Source organism: Brachionichthys hirsutus, chromosome 18 (genome assembly GCF_040956055.1).
Source record: "Brachionichthys hirsutus isolate HB-005 chromosome 18, CSIRO-AGI_Bhir_v1, whole genome shotgun sequence".
Taxonomy (NCBI): Eukaryota; Metazoa; Chordata; class Actinopteri; order Lophiiformes; family Brachionichthyidae; genus Brachionichthys; species Brachionichthys hirsutus.
The window spans coordinates 4672433-4688040 of record NC_090914.1 but is presented as its reverse complement, the minus strand read 5'-3'; the positions used below and the strand labels follow the sequence as shown (position 1 = coordinate 4688040).

Here is a 15608-nt window from a genome sequence, read left to right as displayed (position 1 = left end):
GTCACCCTGCACACCTCGCCTGACATTACCCACCTGCTCCAGCTCAGACTGCCGACACTCCCTCCATCATTTTGTTTGTTTTCATAGGCTGCTCATTTTTCTCTATCTCTATCCTTCTCCTCTTTCACATTTGCCTGTCTGAGTGAAAGTGTCCTCAGGCAGCTTGGAGCTTTGTCGTACCTTCAGTTCTCCTCTTGACCGCAGGAGGGAGCTGTTTGCTGTTCTCGTCTACCTGTCTCAGCATCAGCATCACGCTGCTCTCTCTGCTTAGGAGCCGTTTGCGGGTCTGAAACCAAGCATCCAGCAACAGTTGTCTTTTCCCATTAACCTAACCATTTTGGATAATTGGTGAGTTCTGCAGCGACGGTGAGAGGGAAGGGTTCCTGGGCTGCTTTTAGTGTGGCCCGTCCATAGTGGTTAATTAGAGGTGTTGGGGGAAACTCAGCCGTCTCAAGTCCTTAGAGCGGGAGATCCCCAGTGATCCAAGTAATAGAGCTGGAAGCAGCATGGCACCCACTAACGCCCTGTAATGCAATACCCACTTCTAAGGCTTCTGCTCTCCGGCTCCCACTGGACAGCCCAGCATCCTACAACACCATAATACCTAATGAAGAAGCCTAACACATTAATTTTTAGAGCAGGGCTTTACCTTGAAAAAACTCTCCCTGGTTTTACGGCTAATTCAGTCATAAGTAATTGTGTCCATGTGTGGGCACAAATAAAAATCCTGTGAATTTATAGTTTGTTATAAAAAGCCCTGCTTCACTTCGCCTTGCTCTTCTGGACTGTCCTTTTATGGAGCCACTTTTGCTGTGACCAGATATTTGTTGATTATATCTCACACATGTTCTTTGGTAAACTGAAAGTGGTTTTCATTTTAACGGTCCTATTCTCGTTGTTGCATTGTTGTATTTCCTAGTCTGGGTTATTATGACAATGTTTGTTGATTAGTCTGCTCTTCTGGGTCACTCCAGATAAAATCCAGACTACTTCAGACTAACTGGGATGCGCTGCCTCGGCTTGTCATCCATCATCTGCTTCCGCTATTTGGGAACTTATTTGCTATTCAAGCCTCTTATCACAGAACTGAATTCCACCATCTGATCCAGGGTAAATGTGGGCGTGAGGAAATCCAAGTCATAGATTGCAGTCAAGATAAGGAATTAAGTTCTGTTATGCAATCAACAAAATTTGAAATTTATGTAGGCATTTGATTTACCAATATTTTCCAGATAATCAAGCTGCTGGATGGGAAGCGTTCTCAAGCAGTTGGCATCCTGATTTCAAGCCTGCATCTGGAGATGAAGGACATTCAGCAAGGTAAAAACTGATTTCTGTTGTGCATCATTTTGATCTTTCACAAGGAGCTTCCTATTTAGATTGAGCGGTAATAAACTGAATTTACAGTCCCATTTAACAATAAATTGTGGATGACTCCTGATGAAATGCAGATGGAGTTATTTTTAGAGATCAACTAGTAAGCTCTGGAGGGTAGAATCATTTCCAACCTCATGACAACTACTAATTTGTAACCAGAGACACATCTTGGGGTATTTGTTTGTGTTTCTAGTGGAACATGGAGGATTTTTTTCCAGGCAAGAAATTGTCTTGATTTGTCAGCATGTGAAGACGGCAGCACTGGGAGGACACCCGCTTTCCAGTTTTTAAGTCAGACTGAAATCTCTGCTGTGCTGGTTAAAATCAAATTACTGTCCACTTCATTTGAAGAGCTGCGTGGATTGATTACATGCTTGGTTATGGAAAAAATGCAAGTGTGTGTGTGTGTGTGTGTATAAACACAATATATGTGTGTTGGGGACAGCGTAGATGGCTAAGAATTGGTCCTGTCCTGGGACTGTGGCAGAAAGTGCCTGCCGCCTGCTAGTCTGAGCATGCGGCCAGCAGATCTGTTTATTGTAGCCAGTGACGGTTTCCACAAGCCTAATGGGACTGACACCCCACTAATGATCTAAGCATGTACAAAACCACCTTTCACATTTAGCAGACACTGTGCTACCACATAAAAAACACCTCAAACACAAGCCAAACACACATAGCATGCCCATTTTGTTTCATTTTTTTCCCCCTGCTTCTCCTTCCATCCTTGTCTCTCTTTTCCACCGTCTGCTTGCAAAGGTGATTTAGCAGAAAGGCCTGGTCACACTCAACATCAGCCGTTAATATGGGGGGTGTATTAGAAATTAACAATATGAATCTGATAATTAGGATCCTTACTAATATTTCCATGGGCTCTAGTCCCTCGCCTCGCCTGCTTGCCTTCCCATTGTTGTCACATTGAAAGGACATGGGACATGTAATATAATTAGAGCCACTAATGAAAGGTAGCACTCTGGCACACAAAGGGAGGGAGGTGGGGGCGAGCTTCACCCGCCCGAGTGAATGGGGTATCTCAAGGGCCACCATGGTTCAAGGGTACAGGGAGGTTCCCCCCCCCCACCTCACCACACGCACACAGACACATGTTCACACACCACACATACGCTTCCACACCAAAGCTGATGAGTGAAAAGTGGAAGGAGAGGGTGTGAGGCGGTTGGCAGGCAGGCTTTGATCTGTCGGTGTGGAGAGATATCCGGCCCCCCTCGGATCAGAGTGCTCCTGTGCACACTAGAGCGGGCCCCCTTTGGTGTGTGATTGACGGCTGCATGGCTGAGGGACTGAATAATCCACTCTAATAAGATGTAGGAAATGGACCTCCAGTGTTCCCTGTGATCCAGACATCGGGGCTACATTGACAGCTTCTCTGCTCCAGGAACAGCTGGAGACCAAAGCGCACGGTATCACCTTGTTATTTGGAAGCGCTGCTTGATTAAAAAGACGAAGGTTTAAAATCATCCATCCATGCATTTCCTATTCTGTGCTTGTTATGCTTGTCCTTTGCTGGGGGCATTGCTGGATTATCCCATCTGACATTGCACGAGAGGTGTGGTACACCCTGGACAAGTCGCCAATTCATCCAAGGGCAGAAACAAACAACCATTCTTGCTCATGCTCACACTTACGGGCACTTTAAAGTCACCAATTCACCTTTTTTGAAGGGAAAAGGTTGTGGAATAATACCCAGAAACTTGTTACTGTAAGACAACAACGTTAACAGCGCCGCCACTATAATGTCACACAGTTTAATTATGTCCTCGCTAAATTGTTGTGACTCCTAAAGCACAATTTTGCTAGGTTTTTGCTGTTAGCCCCACTGTCATGGTACATTGAAACATTAGTCAAACTACATTATCGTGTGGTGCCAGTCACTGTTATAGAAGCTTAAAATAATTTAACATTGATTAATGGTGGGAAAGTGAAGCTTGATTTGGAGGTACTGGAGGTACTTAAAGTACTGAAGTCGGTTCCTAATTTTTTACTACTAGTACTCCTATTGGCTAAAGCCTGTTTTCAGATTTGATACCCAGCCTTTCTAACAGTGAATAAATCTCCTGTATCGTTGTCACTTCATTTGTTCTTGAAATCTGCTGGGTCTCTGTGTGTGTGTTTTTTTCTGGCACATTGAGTTACTGATCTGAGAGCATTGGGTGCTGTGCAGCCCTCCTCAGCTGACGCCAACCAGACAAACTGTCAGCTGATCCTCCAGCAGTGGAGCCATCCCTCCCATGATGCTGGCCTCCCGTCCACCCTTACAAAGCCATAAACGTGTGACACCTCTCAGATAAACAGCGGGAGTCACGTTCACTCTTTGTGTCATCGCCTTTCTTGCTCGCTTGAGTTTCACTGTGTGAGACGAGGTGGACGAGAGGTGGCATGTAAGGGATGGATGTTGAGAAATGTCTCTTTTTCCAAATTTGTTTAAAATCTCTCCCTCTTGTTTTTACCTCCTCCTGCATCCCCTGCTTCACATTTAGCCCCTCCCGGCTCATTCTGAACATCGTTAAAGTCAGGCCTGGTGTTCTAAATGTGAGCCCAGAGGTTAAGCACTTTCAAACTTTCTCTTTTAAGCGGCAATATGGAGTTTCATTACCAGAACTCTGTGGTCTCAGATCGAGTCTGCTCCACACACATCTGCCCCCACAGCCTGGCCACACTCATAGCTTTGCCACATCAAGCTAACTTGCTAAATTGGATGTATAATTTAACTAGATGGTAAATTAAGGAGTTAAATTGAAAGTAAACACATGGTCCTGTTTTTGTTCTCTCTTCTCTATTACAATATATTCATTATGTCTTGCATGTGGTTTGCCCCAAATATCATGTCCTGTTAATAATCAAGGTTAATTCAAATAATTGCTTAAGTTTGCATCTCGAGTTTGCAAATCAAATGTATCCTTGCACTGGCAGAACATAAAAGGCAGCATGCGTCCTTTGTTAAGAATGACTTATCATGAATATCTATCACTTTGCAGCTGTTCTTAATGTGGATAACTCTGTGGTGGATCTGGAGACCATTGAGGCTTTATATGAGAACGTAAGTATGAGGAATCAATCTGTCCACGGTCATAAAGAAACGTAGAAAGGAGAGGTTGTAAAATCATCTGACATGTATTGGAAACAACAAATTTGTTTGACCATAAGACATAGTCTATTACAACTAAACATATTTACTTTCAACTCGCATTTCTCCTGAATATCATTATTTTATTGAACATATTTAGCCGTATTAAAATATGGACCATCTTCTTTTTGTGTGTGTGTGTGTGTGCTTTGACAGAGGGCCACCACTGACGAGGTGGACAAGATAATGAAACATTATGAGAAGTGTAAGGAAGATGAAATCAAACTGCTGGACAAACCTGAACAGTAAGAAACATTTGAGAATGATTCTTAACTTGTTGCCAGTGTTTCTCAGTTAAATTTACAATTACTTTATTGAGTAAATGTTACCACTATACAGAGTATTTGTCTTCATTGTTGTACATCTAAATTAATTTACATGGAAATCTGAAAAAAGTTTGGTTAATTAGCTAAAACATTAATTGACTAGAATTTGTTATTTGTTCATTTAAACTCAAAGGACTTTGATAACTTTCGTTCACTATTTGGCGCCTACAAGTCACACCTACTGGGTCATTGTTTCTCTATTCTCTCAAAGTCTTTATTTTTGACAGCTTTGTGTTATTAATATGCATTAATTGATATTGCTTCAGTAGTTTAATAGTTCCGTCAAGGTTAAGTAGTCCGGGCCAGCTAACGAGGCCTGGACCGGTGCTGCTCAGCCCCGACTTCCTATTTCCATGTATGACCAGAGCTGTCACTATTGCCCCCCGGAGTCATCTTTACTCAGTGTCTCCCCCCATCAGCAGGGCCTAATCACACAGGATGTTACCCCTCCGTTCCCCTCTGACACGGTCCTGTTTACATAAGTCATCCCACATCAGGCCACAGCTACCTTTGATCAATCCCTGCACGCCGCTCGCTGCTCGCTCTGCGCCCGACCCCGCGAACCTTTCAAACCCAGACTATCAGCTGCTTGCCTTCCTGTGGACACTGACTCAGCCGACATGCATGGGGAAAGCTTGGTCTGCCAAGGCCCCGAAATAGTTCTTCCTGTTAGACATTTTGTTTAATTCTGTCATAACACATCACGCTCCATTCTCTTCCACCTCCTCCTCTTCTCCTTTTGTTTCCCAGGTTTCTCTATGAGCTCTCCCAGATTCCCGACTTTGCGGGCCGAGCCCACTGTATAATCTTCCAGTCAGTATTCCAAGAGACCATCGCCTCCATTCGTCGTAAGGTGGATATCATCATGAATGTCTGCAAAGTAAGAACGTCCTGTCGATAAACACTGTTTCAGAAAAGTGACGATAAATTGTGTGGTGGGGTTTTTTTTAAGACAAAGTGTGTGTGTGTGTGTGTGTGTGTGTGTGTGGCAGGATCTGTTAGAGCGTGATCATTTGCGCATTGTGTTGGGTCTTGTATTGGCGTTCGGGAACTATATGAATGGAGGGAACAGGACAAGAGGTCAGGCAGATGGCTTTGGACTCGAGATCCTTCCCAAACTAAAGGACGTCAAAAGCAGGGTACGCTACCACCATCGTAATGTCACGCTTAATATCACCTTAGTCATCCATTGTTTCCTCCTTCAGGACAATAAAACCAACCTGGTGGATTACGTTGTTTTATACTACCTGCAAAACTTTGATGAGGTGAGGTCCTGTCAATCACATTCACAATGTTATAAACTCTTAAAACATCTATTTATGAGCATTCCTATATTTGTTTTTTATATGTTTTCACAAACTGTTTCAGCATGCCGGGACAGAAAAGAGCGTGTTCCCTTTGCCGGAGCCTCAGGATTTCTTTCAGGCTTCTCAGGTGAGGTTTGAGGACCTCACAAAGGACATCAAGAAGCTGAAGAAGGAACTGATGGGTAAGAAATGGCCCTGGTGAAGAAGTGAATTCACGTTCGCTGTGGATGGCTTAACAGAGAATGTTTCTTTCTTGAGTCATCACCATGTCTCATGTCATCAGAGGCTCTTCTCTTCCTGAAGCATCTATCTGTTCTAAACCACTGAAAAGAAGTTTAAAAAAAAAAACCTGCATGTATCAGAACGAGAATCAGCAGATCATTAAGTTAATATGATTTTGGTGCTCTGTTGATTGTGGCTGCCGAGCCGCTCACTAGCCAGTGAGTCTTTGCCAAGGCCATGTGAAGGTTAAAGGCGTGCCCCCCCAGTGCCCCTGGTGTCTGTGGTTATTTAAATCAACCAATAATACGGCATATGAAAGCAATTAGATATGCTCTCCAGCTCTCCCCTGCGTTTTCTAGATTGCTGTTAAAGCCCTCTCCTCTCTGACCGGGGGGAGAAATACAAAGCGTCTACTTAAGTACCCGGTTCCACCTCAAGCTGTCACTCATTTATTAGGAAAAATGGAAGACCTGAAGACAATAAATGCAACGTAAGGGCCCTCGCATTTGATCTCTGTTGCAGCGCAGTCTGGCACGGTAGTCCTCGGGGGTATTAGCATCATAGCGCAAATGTTAAATTCTAGATGTTTGGTGAGCTCCACCTCTGACTCTCACAAGTTTTATCCTCTCCAGCCGGGAGGAATAAATATTTATGCCTGGCTATTATAAACCAGCCTAAAGAAAGCAAGTGGTCTTAATTATGACGCGAACACAGATCGCTTCCATCCACTTTGTGAATTTTGTCCAAAACAGAGAGAGACTCGTGCTTTGGTTAAGTGGCTCTTGTTTTACTAGGAGAGGCAAGGCTGCCCGCCCCTCACCTGATCCTGAGGTGGCGACTGCAGTGTGTTGGCCTCCAGGCTTTGGTCAAAGGTCGGGAGACGCAATGGTAGCATTCAGATTTCATCTCTCCCAGCTTCGTGTCCTCCTCAGAGAGTTTCTCTCTGTGCATCAATGGCTGCCTTTCTCACAAAAACCTGTGTGTGAGAGTAACTTGTAGTTTTTTAGATGATCATGCCTTTGCTGTGTGCGTGTGTATTGCTGTGCAGCATCTTATTATCAGTGATGCTCAGGAGCCGATTGCTGTCCAACCCCTATCCTCCACTAGCTTTTGCAGAAACATGATCCTTTTTGATGGGACTTCCTGTTTGGGTAGAGGGTGATGACCTCTCTGTGCAACTCTCAGGGGGGGGGGGGGGGAGGAGTGTTGAACGGGACGCCTCAAAGACCTGAACGTATTGTAGGACGCTCAGCTCCGATGAAGATAAATGTCTTACGTTCTGTCTTGAATCATATGTAGTAGTTCTACAGGCCCAAACTGAAAAGGATCTTTCAGAGCTCTATCACATGGCATGGCTGATTAAACTCAGACACAGTGAGTGTCCTCATAAACATCCTTATAGCCGCTGCTTAATTGGACTGGACAGAGAGGCAGGGACGCTACCGATCAAATAAAAAGAAACAGTCAAAGCTCATTTGCTGCTCAGGGGAGTTTAGTGTTTCACAGAAGGTCTGGTCCAGTTTAAACGTTTATCACTGTGGCAAATCAGACAGTGTCCTGATTTTAAATGGCCTTTAATGTCAGGTTAAGGCAGGGCCTTTAGCTTGAGCTTTGTTTTACAACAGAGGCGCTGCTCTGAACAGAATGTGTGAAAGCGGCGTGCTGAACCAGCGCTGTCTGAAAATACTACAAAGTAAGACTAGACTAGTTGTTGTATTTGTCTGATTGGTTGAGATGGGGAGTTCAAGAAAGGCCTTAATCAAATGTGTCTGTTTTTATAACATTTAAGGCACACTTCATCAGCTGAGGATAGATATTTGTAGTTTTGTAATCTTTTTGAAAGGTTTTTCACTAGAAGCCCATCTTTATAAGGAACAATATGGAAAATGATGATCCAGCTCATTTCTGAGGCAGACACATTAATCACATGGTTACTTTCCCTCATCGTAATATATTTGTCATCCTCACACACATGAACGTGTACTGTCTTGGCACGCTGTGATTTCCCGCAGTGGGGCTTTCGTGTCTGGCAAAAGAAATTAGGACATACTAGAAATAAATTCCCTGACCACACAGTGTAAATCCTACAGCAGAAACTGATCTCCTGATTCTTTTTTTTTAAAACAATATTGTAGCAACTTTCATTTGAATATGATGTATTGGGAAAGGTATTTAATGGAGTTTGTGAGCGATTCAGTGCATTCATAGCCACAGTGTTTGTTCCTGGTCATCGCTTTTGATTTGATGTGATTTCATGCAGGATAGGAAACATTAGCAGCTGAGCTGAGCCCACTCGTCTGCTTTCTTCTTCGATAAAGAGCAGAAGGCCTTCACAGATTAGAGCCGTGGCGCCCGGTGTGATCCGTGTTGGGAAACTAGTTCTCTGCATGTAAACATTATTCCCCATTGGTCAAAGTTTGCTATAATAGTTAACAATAGGAATAAAAGATTAAACTCGAGTTTGGTCATTACAGAAAAAAAGCAACATAACATTCTTGTTGTCCTTGAAGTTTAATTGATCCCTAATGCTTAAATAACATTTTAAGTATTTATATTTTGCACAGTGTAATTCATTTGAAAATTAATCAATATAAGAAGTGATTGGCCTCAGTCTATTTGACAAAAATTAATACAACGAATGGAACCATCAATCAAAACAACACAAAAATGATCTTTATTTATTTCTCTATTAAAGTGAAAGACTTTAAGATCTTCTGTTGAACCTTGTGCATGTTGTCAGTCTGCTCTGAAGGGGGATTATAACTCCAATATGATGCGTCAGACATGAGCTTTTCGTTTTTATACTTCACAGCTGTTGTATTTTTGTGGGCTTCCTCCTTGTGGCCTTAGCTGTCTGGACCACATTTGGAAGAGTGCCGCCTTTAAATTGTAGACTCGCTGTTTTGAATACAGTTTTAATGGGTCCTTCTGAGTCGGGGGATTTCTGGTGGGGGAAACGTGGCTTGTCCAAACAGGAAATTTTGTTTGTCATGTTTGTGTAGTTGCAGATTTCTGTTTTTCATTTGCTGATGCTCACCATCTACAAATTTAAAATCGTGTCCTGGAATCCAGACTGTGAGGCTCTACGGAGTTTGTCATCTAATTTAATGCTCAGATGTTGTGTTCTCAGTCTAATTTATTAAGCTGGCAATAGATATAATATGTAATAGACTGCATTTACAAACGTGCAGGTGCAGCAGCCCCACAAGTGCCAACTTTGGATCTAAAACCAGCGACGTAGTGAAGTGAGACACTCGACCAGACCTGTTAATGCTCTTGTGGTGTTGCAGAACTACTTAGCTATGCAGTCAAAATTAAATGAAGGTATTTATTGCAGCCGTTAATGACTTACAGATTGGAGGGATGTGACAACGTTATTTCACCAGGCATCTGTGTGTGCATGGTAACCCAGGCTTACAGTTGAAAGGAAATGGGGAAAGTTTGGCTGGAACACGCTCAGTCACGGCTGTTTCCCCTGAGCTCGTGTGAGTTGGGTCATTTGGCGCCGCTCGGAAAATCCATCCACAAACAGCAAAACACATCTGCTGCGGTTACGTGTCCGATATTGAGACATCAGAAACAGCAGCCGCATGGAAATCAACATTCAAGGGTACCGTAACTGATCTGGAGACTCCGCTCTCCACCGAATGAAGAAATGGGAGGTTAAACGGGGAAAAAAGGTTAAACGCCTTAAATATAAGTACAAATATGAACTTGTTGAGATGCTTTTTCCATCCTTTGATAAACACAGTTTTGTCTTCCCTCCCATTCCTGCTCTTATTTTTTTTCCCCTCTTAATTTAATGAGGAGAGTGAGTCTGCGGTTTTCACTTGTGGGATTCTCCATTTAGAATGTTTATTTAGGTGTACGATCACACGTCGGAAACAACGTGCTAACAAAATAAGACTTTCAGACAAGAAGTAACATTATTAAATGTACAACACACGAGAAAACAAATTCTGGAAATAAAGTTAGCTATTTTAGACTCATGCTTGGGCACATTTTAATGATCCTATTTTCTCAGTGTTTAACATGACAGTAGATCCTTTTTAATTGTTGTATGTTGTTCTTCTTCAGAGGGCTCTTGTTTCATTCACCGGTACATTCTGACGTTTTCTACTCTCTCTGCTAGCTCGAGAGAAGGATGTGCAGAAGGTGTGTGCCAACGCATCGGAAGAAAACCTCCAGCCCTTTAAGGAGAAGATGGAAGGATTTATCTCCTCTGGTGAGTCAAGCTAAGATTTCTTTCTCTGGGAAAACAGTCACAGGAACATCGTGGAAGCATTCTTTCCACACATTGCATTCTGGCTTCCATTAATATGAACAAGCTTTGCTCTTTAAGTGTGTAGATTTAATTTTGTGCTCAGTGCTTATGTCAATGAATATCCATTTAATTGTGAAGCTTTGATCAAATATTTTAGATCATTTTGGGGAGAGTTAGATGCACGTGTATAAAAAATACAAATAAAAACAGTGCAAAAACGACTCATAATCAGCAGCTAACAAAAAAAAAACAACTATTATCACTTTACTCATGTTGCCAAAATCCAAAAATGCATGTTTACCTATATATATCCTGTTTCACCAACTGTGATGAAGTATTTCTCGCCCCAAACATACAGTAATTAGAGTCCTGTCAGTCAATACCAGACATAAGATGTTTGTTATTTTCCCCGACATCGCGCGTGACGAACCGCTCAGATTATCTACGATGTTTTCCCTCAGTTCTGCTCATACGCTGGCCCGTCTCGTGTAAAGTTGTGCAAGGCCTTGAAGAAAATGTTTGGTCTCTTCAAAGATGAAACGTTCACTTGTTCAGAGGATTTACAGCCGAGGACAGATTCGTGAGAGCAGAGCTAGGAAAGCTTTGTTTTCTCCCAGAGGAGCAGCGTGGATCCTTTTTAAAAAGGGGGCCGGTAGAATTAGATCTTTTTCCACGTCAGACAGTCAGATGGATGATGCAGCGTCTGCCTCTGTGTTTGTTTGTGTGTGCTTTCGTTCCTGCTGTGCGAGGACATCTCAATGCTCTGTGAGACAGCATGCGGACACGAGTCTACAGGCCTGTAGAAAGGATCACATTGCTTCTGACATGGGCCTCGTACTCTGGTTTGCCATAAAGCTGGCGGGACATCTCCTTGTAAAGACTGGCCGGCCTCAGTGATCAGGTCTGAAGACCACCGGGACAGCAGCAGAGCGTTCCAGACTCGTTCTGATCATCTCGCCACTAGACGCCGGTCCTGATCCCTTCCTCTCCAACCTTTCATACAGTAACTGTAGCGTCCAAGAAAGCAAGCTGCTCAGACTCCCTCTTTATCCCTTTTAAACCAGCATTACTTTTGTTCTGCAGGAGCAAACAGTGGGAGAGTAAAGGTTTATTGCTTTTGCTTAACTAATGAAGGTGACCGTGTAAACATTTCTGTGAGTTATGGCACTTTTATCATGAAAATGACGGCCGGTGCTGCTTCTTACAGACGCTCATGCTGCCCTGCGTTTGTTTCACCAAAGCTTTATTATACACAAACCTTCCCCTGCATCTGAGTGAATACCATTAAGGCATCTTTAGTTGATGACAAATGCCTCCATCTCTCATCTTAATTCAGTTGTGTCTGAATAGGCGGTAAACGTGTTCAGTCTTCCAGCCTTAGCCCTGGAGGGTTTCTGTTGGAGTCCATTTCACCTGGTAGGGCTCCATATCAGAATACTGTATGCAGTATACTGCACAGCTTGTGGAGCAGACTGTGGACTCTTAAAAATCAGCAGAGAGATCACGAATCAGATCAGCATTATTTCTCAAAAGGCTTGGCTCGCCAACTCCCTTTCTACAAACAATGTAGCTCCACTAATCTCTCGGTGAGCTGTTTGCAGTAAAACCCTTTTTCTTTTCTTTTCTTTTTTTTAACCACAGAATGCTCACTCCAAATTATTGTCAGAAAGATCTATGAACTGCTAACATTTCCTTTCAAGATTAATTTTAGATTATTTTTTGGCATTTATTAGCCGTATAGAAGCAGTATTTATCGTTTAAACTGCAGATGTAGGCGGAAAAATGAGGTGAATAGAAGAACCACAGCGACATTTCATTAAAATGGTCAACAACTGAAATCACTAGCCAATCAGAATGTTGGAAGATTTACACGTTACAAATGGAAGTTGTGAGCGCCACAAACGAAATTCTGCTCACATCCGTTGTGTTGCTTTATGGCAAATATCAGAGAAGCAAGAGTCCAAACCATCTGCATGATGACAAAAGACATGAATCAAACCTTTAAGACTTTCATCTTTTGCAGTGTGATGCTGAAACGCCTTTTCCGAGTCTCTATCACACAAGGACTAGACTTCATTTAAGGACTAATTTCCTGCGTTGAAACAATAGACTCACTCAATCACAGAGGAGTCAGATGAGGTACTTCGTTGTGAGATTGTAACCATATGTTCGCAGCGCAGAGTGAAAATTTGTGGGGAGTCCATGTTTGCCTTTCAATTTCTGAAAAGATGTTTGTTATTTCATGCTCGTATATGAGAACGGCGCCTTGGCATCACTGTAGTCAGTTTGTCAACTTTTTACTGCTCCCGAGTGTCAAAGCTTTCCTTGAATCTTTGCTTAGCATCACAGACTATTCTAAACCGGTGTGTTTGTCGCTGGCCTCACAATAAGCATCAGTTTGTGAAGACACATCTTGAGCATAGACTTTCCAGTGGAATACTTGTAAACTTCTCTTTTATAAACAGAATTCCTGGAGCTGCGTTGCCCATGCCTTGGCAGGAGTGCTGTGCAATCGTTGTTCATGATGATTCCATGACTTCATAAGGCAAAACAAAGCAACAGCTCTTTCATCAAAGAGCGGCAAAAAGCCCTTAAACTCTGACTCATCAGCCAATGAGCGTACTTCTCACCCAGGTGAACACTCAGGAGGCTGACTGCAGATGCATGTGTTTGACACATGATTTCTGACTGTAAACCAGCCTCTGGATTAGCTCACAGCAAGGCTAGCAGCAGGTGAACCCAAACGCCCCACACGCCATCTCCAAAACGCTCCTGTGTGATCTCTACCAGATCCAACAGGGGTTATTTCCGAAGCCCAGTGATCCATCCTCTTGTAAGGCCGTAAGCCAAGTCCTCCCTACCCTCTTAAATGTTTCTGAAGTATTCCCCAGCATCTCTCTCTATCAAGACTCCCTTATTCGGAAAGCAACCTCCTAGAGCAGATTATGGGCAACATCTCATCATCCACATTTTTTTTTTTTATTTCCCATTTTAATAGCAGCTCTTTGAAACCTCTGGGGATGCTCTGACGGGCATATTTTTCACTTTGAATGCCAGCCAAGACTAATTGAAGGCAAATTCCTGCTTTTAGTCTTAGTTTGTGCAAATCTCATTCCGCTGGCTCTGTTAGGAAATACTCGCGCATCACCACATCCTTGCATTTTTATTGTCGGCGAATCAAACCCCAACAGCCGATGTTCTGCTTGTTCAGATTTCTATGAATCATCCAGGGAGTCCTTGAGATGTATCTGTGTTCCTACGGAGACAGTGTCGGGGAAACGGAGAAGGGATGCTTTGTGGAAATCCTCAGCATCCCCGTTACACTGCTTCCCAAGTCTTTGTTATCGAGTTGCTTGGTGTAGCCGCAGTTTGGAAAAGTGTGTCAGAGTTTTAAAGCTCTAATTTATTGTCCCTCTCAGCGTGCACATCTCATAACTTTCTAGTTAGCGACTACTGGTTTCATGTTTACACAGAGAGCAGAGGAAGAGAAACTTCACACATCCTCTCTCTCTGGGCCACTCGAACTCCCTCTCTCTCTCTCCCCCCCCTAGCCTCTCGGCTCCAGTGCCACCTCTACTCAGTCGCACCAGAGGGGTACCTCAGGCGCCAGCCTGACCCCCACTGAGACTAACGCCATTGGTCACGGCCCCACTACCCCCTCCTTGCTCGATCCCAGACGTGGCCACAACCTCCCTTCATTAGGTTTACCTCAGCCTCCTTGCCCATGTACATGTGAAAAAAAGAGTAAAAGTAAAAGGGGTGGTTGGTCAGAGACTTAAGCTCACCTTCTCCCAAAAGACCCCCAAACTTGCCTTTGAACAATTTTTTGGGAGGCTTCCCGCTCTTAAATCTTCAAGTAGAAAAGGTACCCCATCATTGTAAAAAGGATGAATCTGGAAAAATGCAATAAATCTGAGATCACAGGCACTCACTGGCCCTAGATAAATTCTTGCACCTCGGCCTGGCCTGCTGCACACATCTGCCTTGCATTTAGACACTTTTACATGGCAGGAGTCCATAGGAGCCTTCGGTTCCCAAGCTTCTCTGCTCAGCCCAGCACCGCTGCTTTAGCTCTGCTTACGACAGGAACATGTATGTCAAAATAGACACGCATGCACCTCCACAAATAGACCGGAGCTCCCCGCCCCGAGCCCAGTTCTGTCCTGCATCAATACACAGAAGCACCTCAGGCTTTACAATGTGCTTAGCTGTCACTTGTTAACATGTTACCGTCAACGGCGTCATCTTAAAACGGAGCCCTTCTTCTTTGCACCTCAACGGACAACCCTAAGGCTGACCCGTGAACGCAGCGCCCCCCTCTGGACCTAGTCTTTGTGAGATCAGTTCTGAGTTTCTCTTGCTGGAAATAATTCTCTCTTTTTTTTTTTAAACGCAATCTATCCTATGACCAAAGATGAACCAACATTTCGTCCTTTTTTTTACAGCCCAAATGGAGCGTTCTGCTGAAGAGGACAGGCTCAATGCAGCACAGAAAAGGTAGGAGACCAACCACAGCACCCTTGAGCCAAGAAGAAACATTTTATTTTGGGAGAAAATATTAACATTTTCCTGTTGATTTTATCTCTCAGCAAAAACGTTCTGCCAAATGTTAAGGGTTGTTAATCACAAAGTGGCATTTAGTTATTTAGCAATGGTCACATAAATAATGTAGAGCATGTGCGATATCACTAATATTAATTGCATGCGGGCATTAGCATGAACACCTTTTTATAATTTGTCTCAGACAAATAAGCTCTCACCAGAAACAGCAGTGTATTTCAACACACCCGTAACGTGCAGCATACTGTATTGCATGATTGCTCTGTGCTTCCTCCCTTGCTGCTCCTATCATTCTTATCTGCCATGTTTTGTGCAGAAGATTCCCATGAGATTTCTGAGAGGCACCTGATTTATTGGAGTAAGACACACTGGCAGCCGCTGAGCGAGCTGTCCGAGAGCAAAATCAT

General features: G+C 43.4%; 1 protein-coding gene across 1 annotated transcript in view; it reads left to right on the top strand.

The window, feature by feature from the left end:
• LOC137907829 (formin-like) overlaps positions 1 to 15608 on the top strand; it is a 37770-nt gene that overhangs the window by 17339 nt on the left and 4823 nt on the right. The window contains exons 7-15 of the mRNA XM_068752185.1: positions 1233 to 1320; positions 4374 to 4435; positions 4679 to 4767; positions 5599 to 5728; positions 5841 to 5987; positions 6054 to 6113; positions 6217 to 6337; positions 10510 to 10602; positions 15087 to 15138. Of these exons, the coding sequence (XP_068608286.1) occupies positions 1233 to 1320; positions 4374 to 4435; positions 4679 to 4767; positions 5599 to 5728; positions 5841 to 5987; positions 6054 to 6113; positions 6217 to 6337; positions 10510 to 10602; positions 15087 to 15138 (842 nt within the window). The remainder of the gene's footprint in view (positions 1 to 1232; positions 1321 to 4373; positions 4436 to 4678; positions 4768 to 5598; positions 5729 to 5840; positions 5988 to 6053; positions 6114 to 6216; positions 6338 to 10509; positions 10603 to 15086; positions 15139 to 15608) is intronic.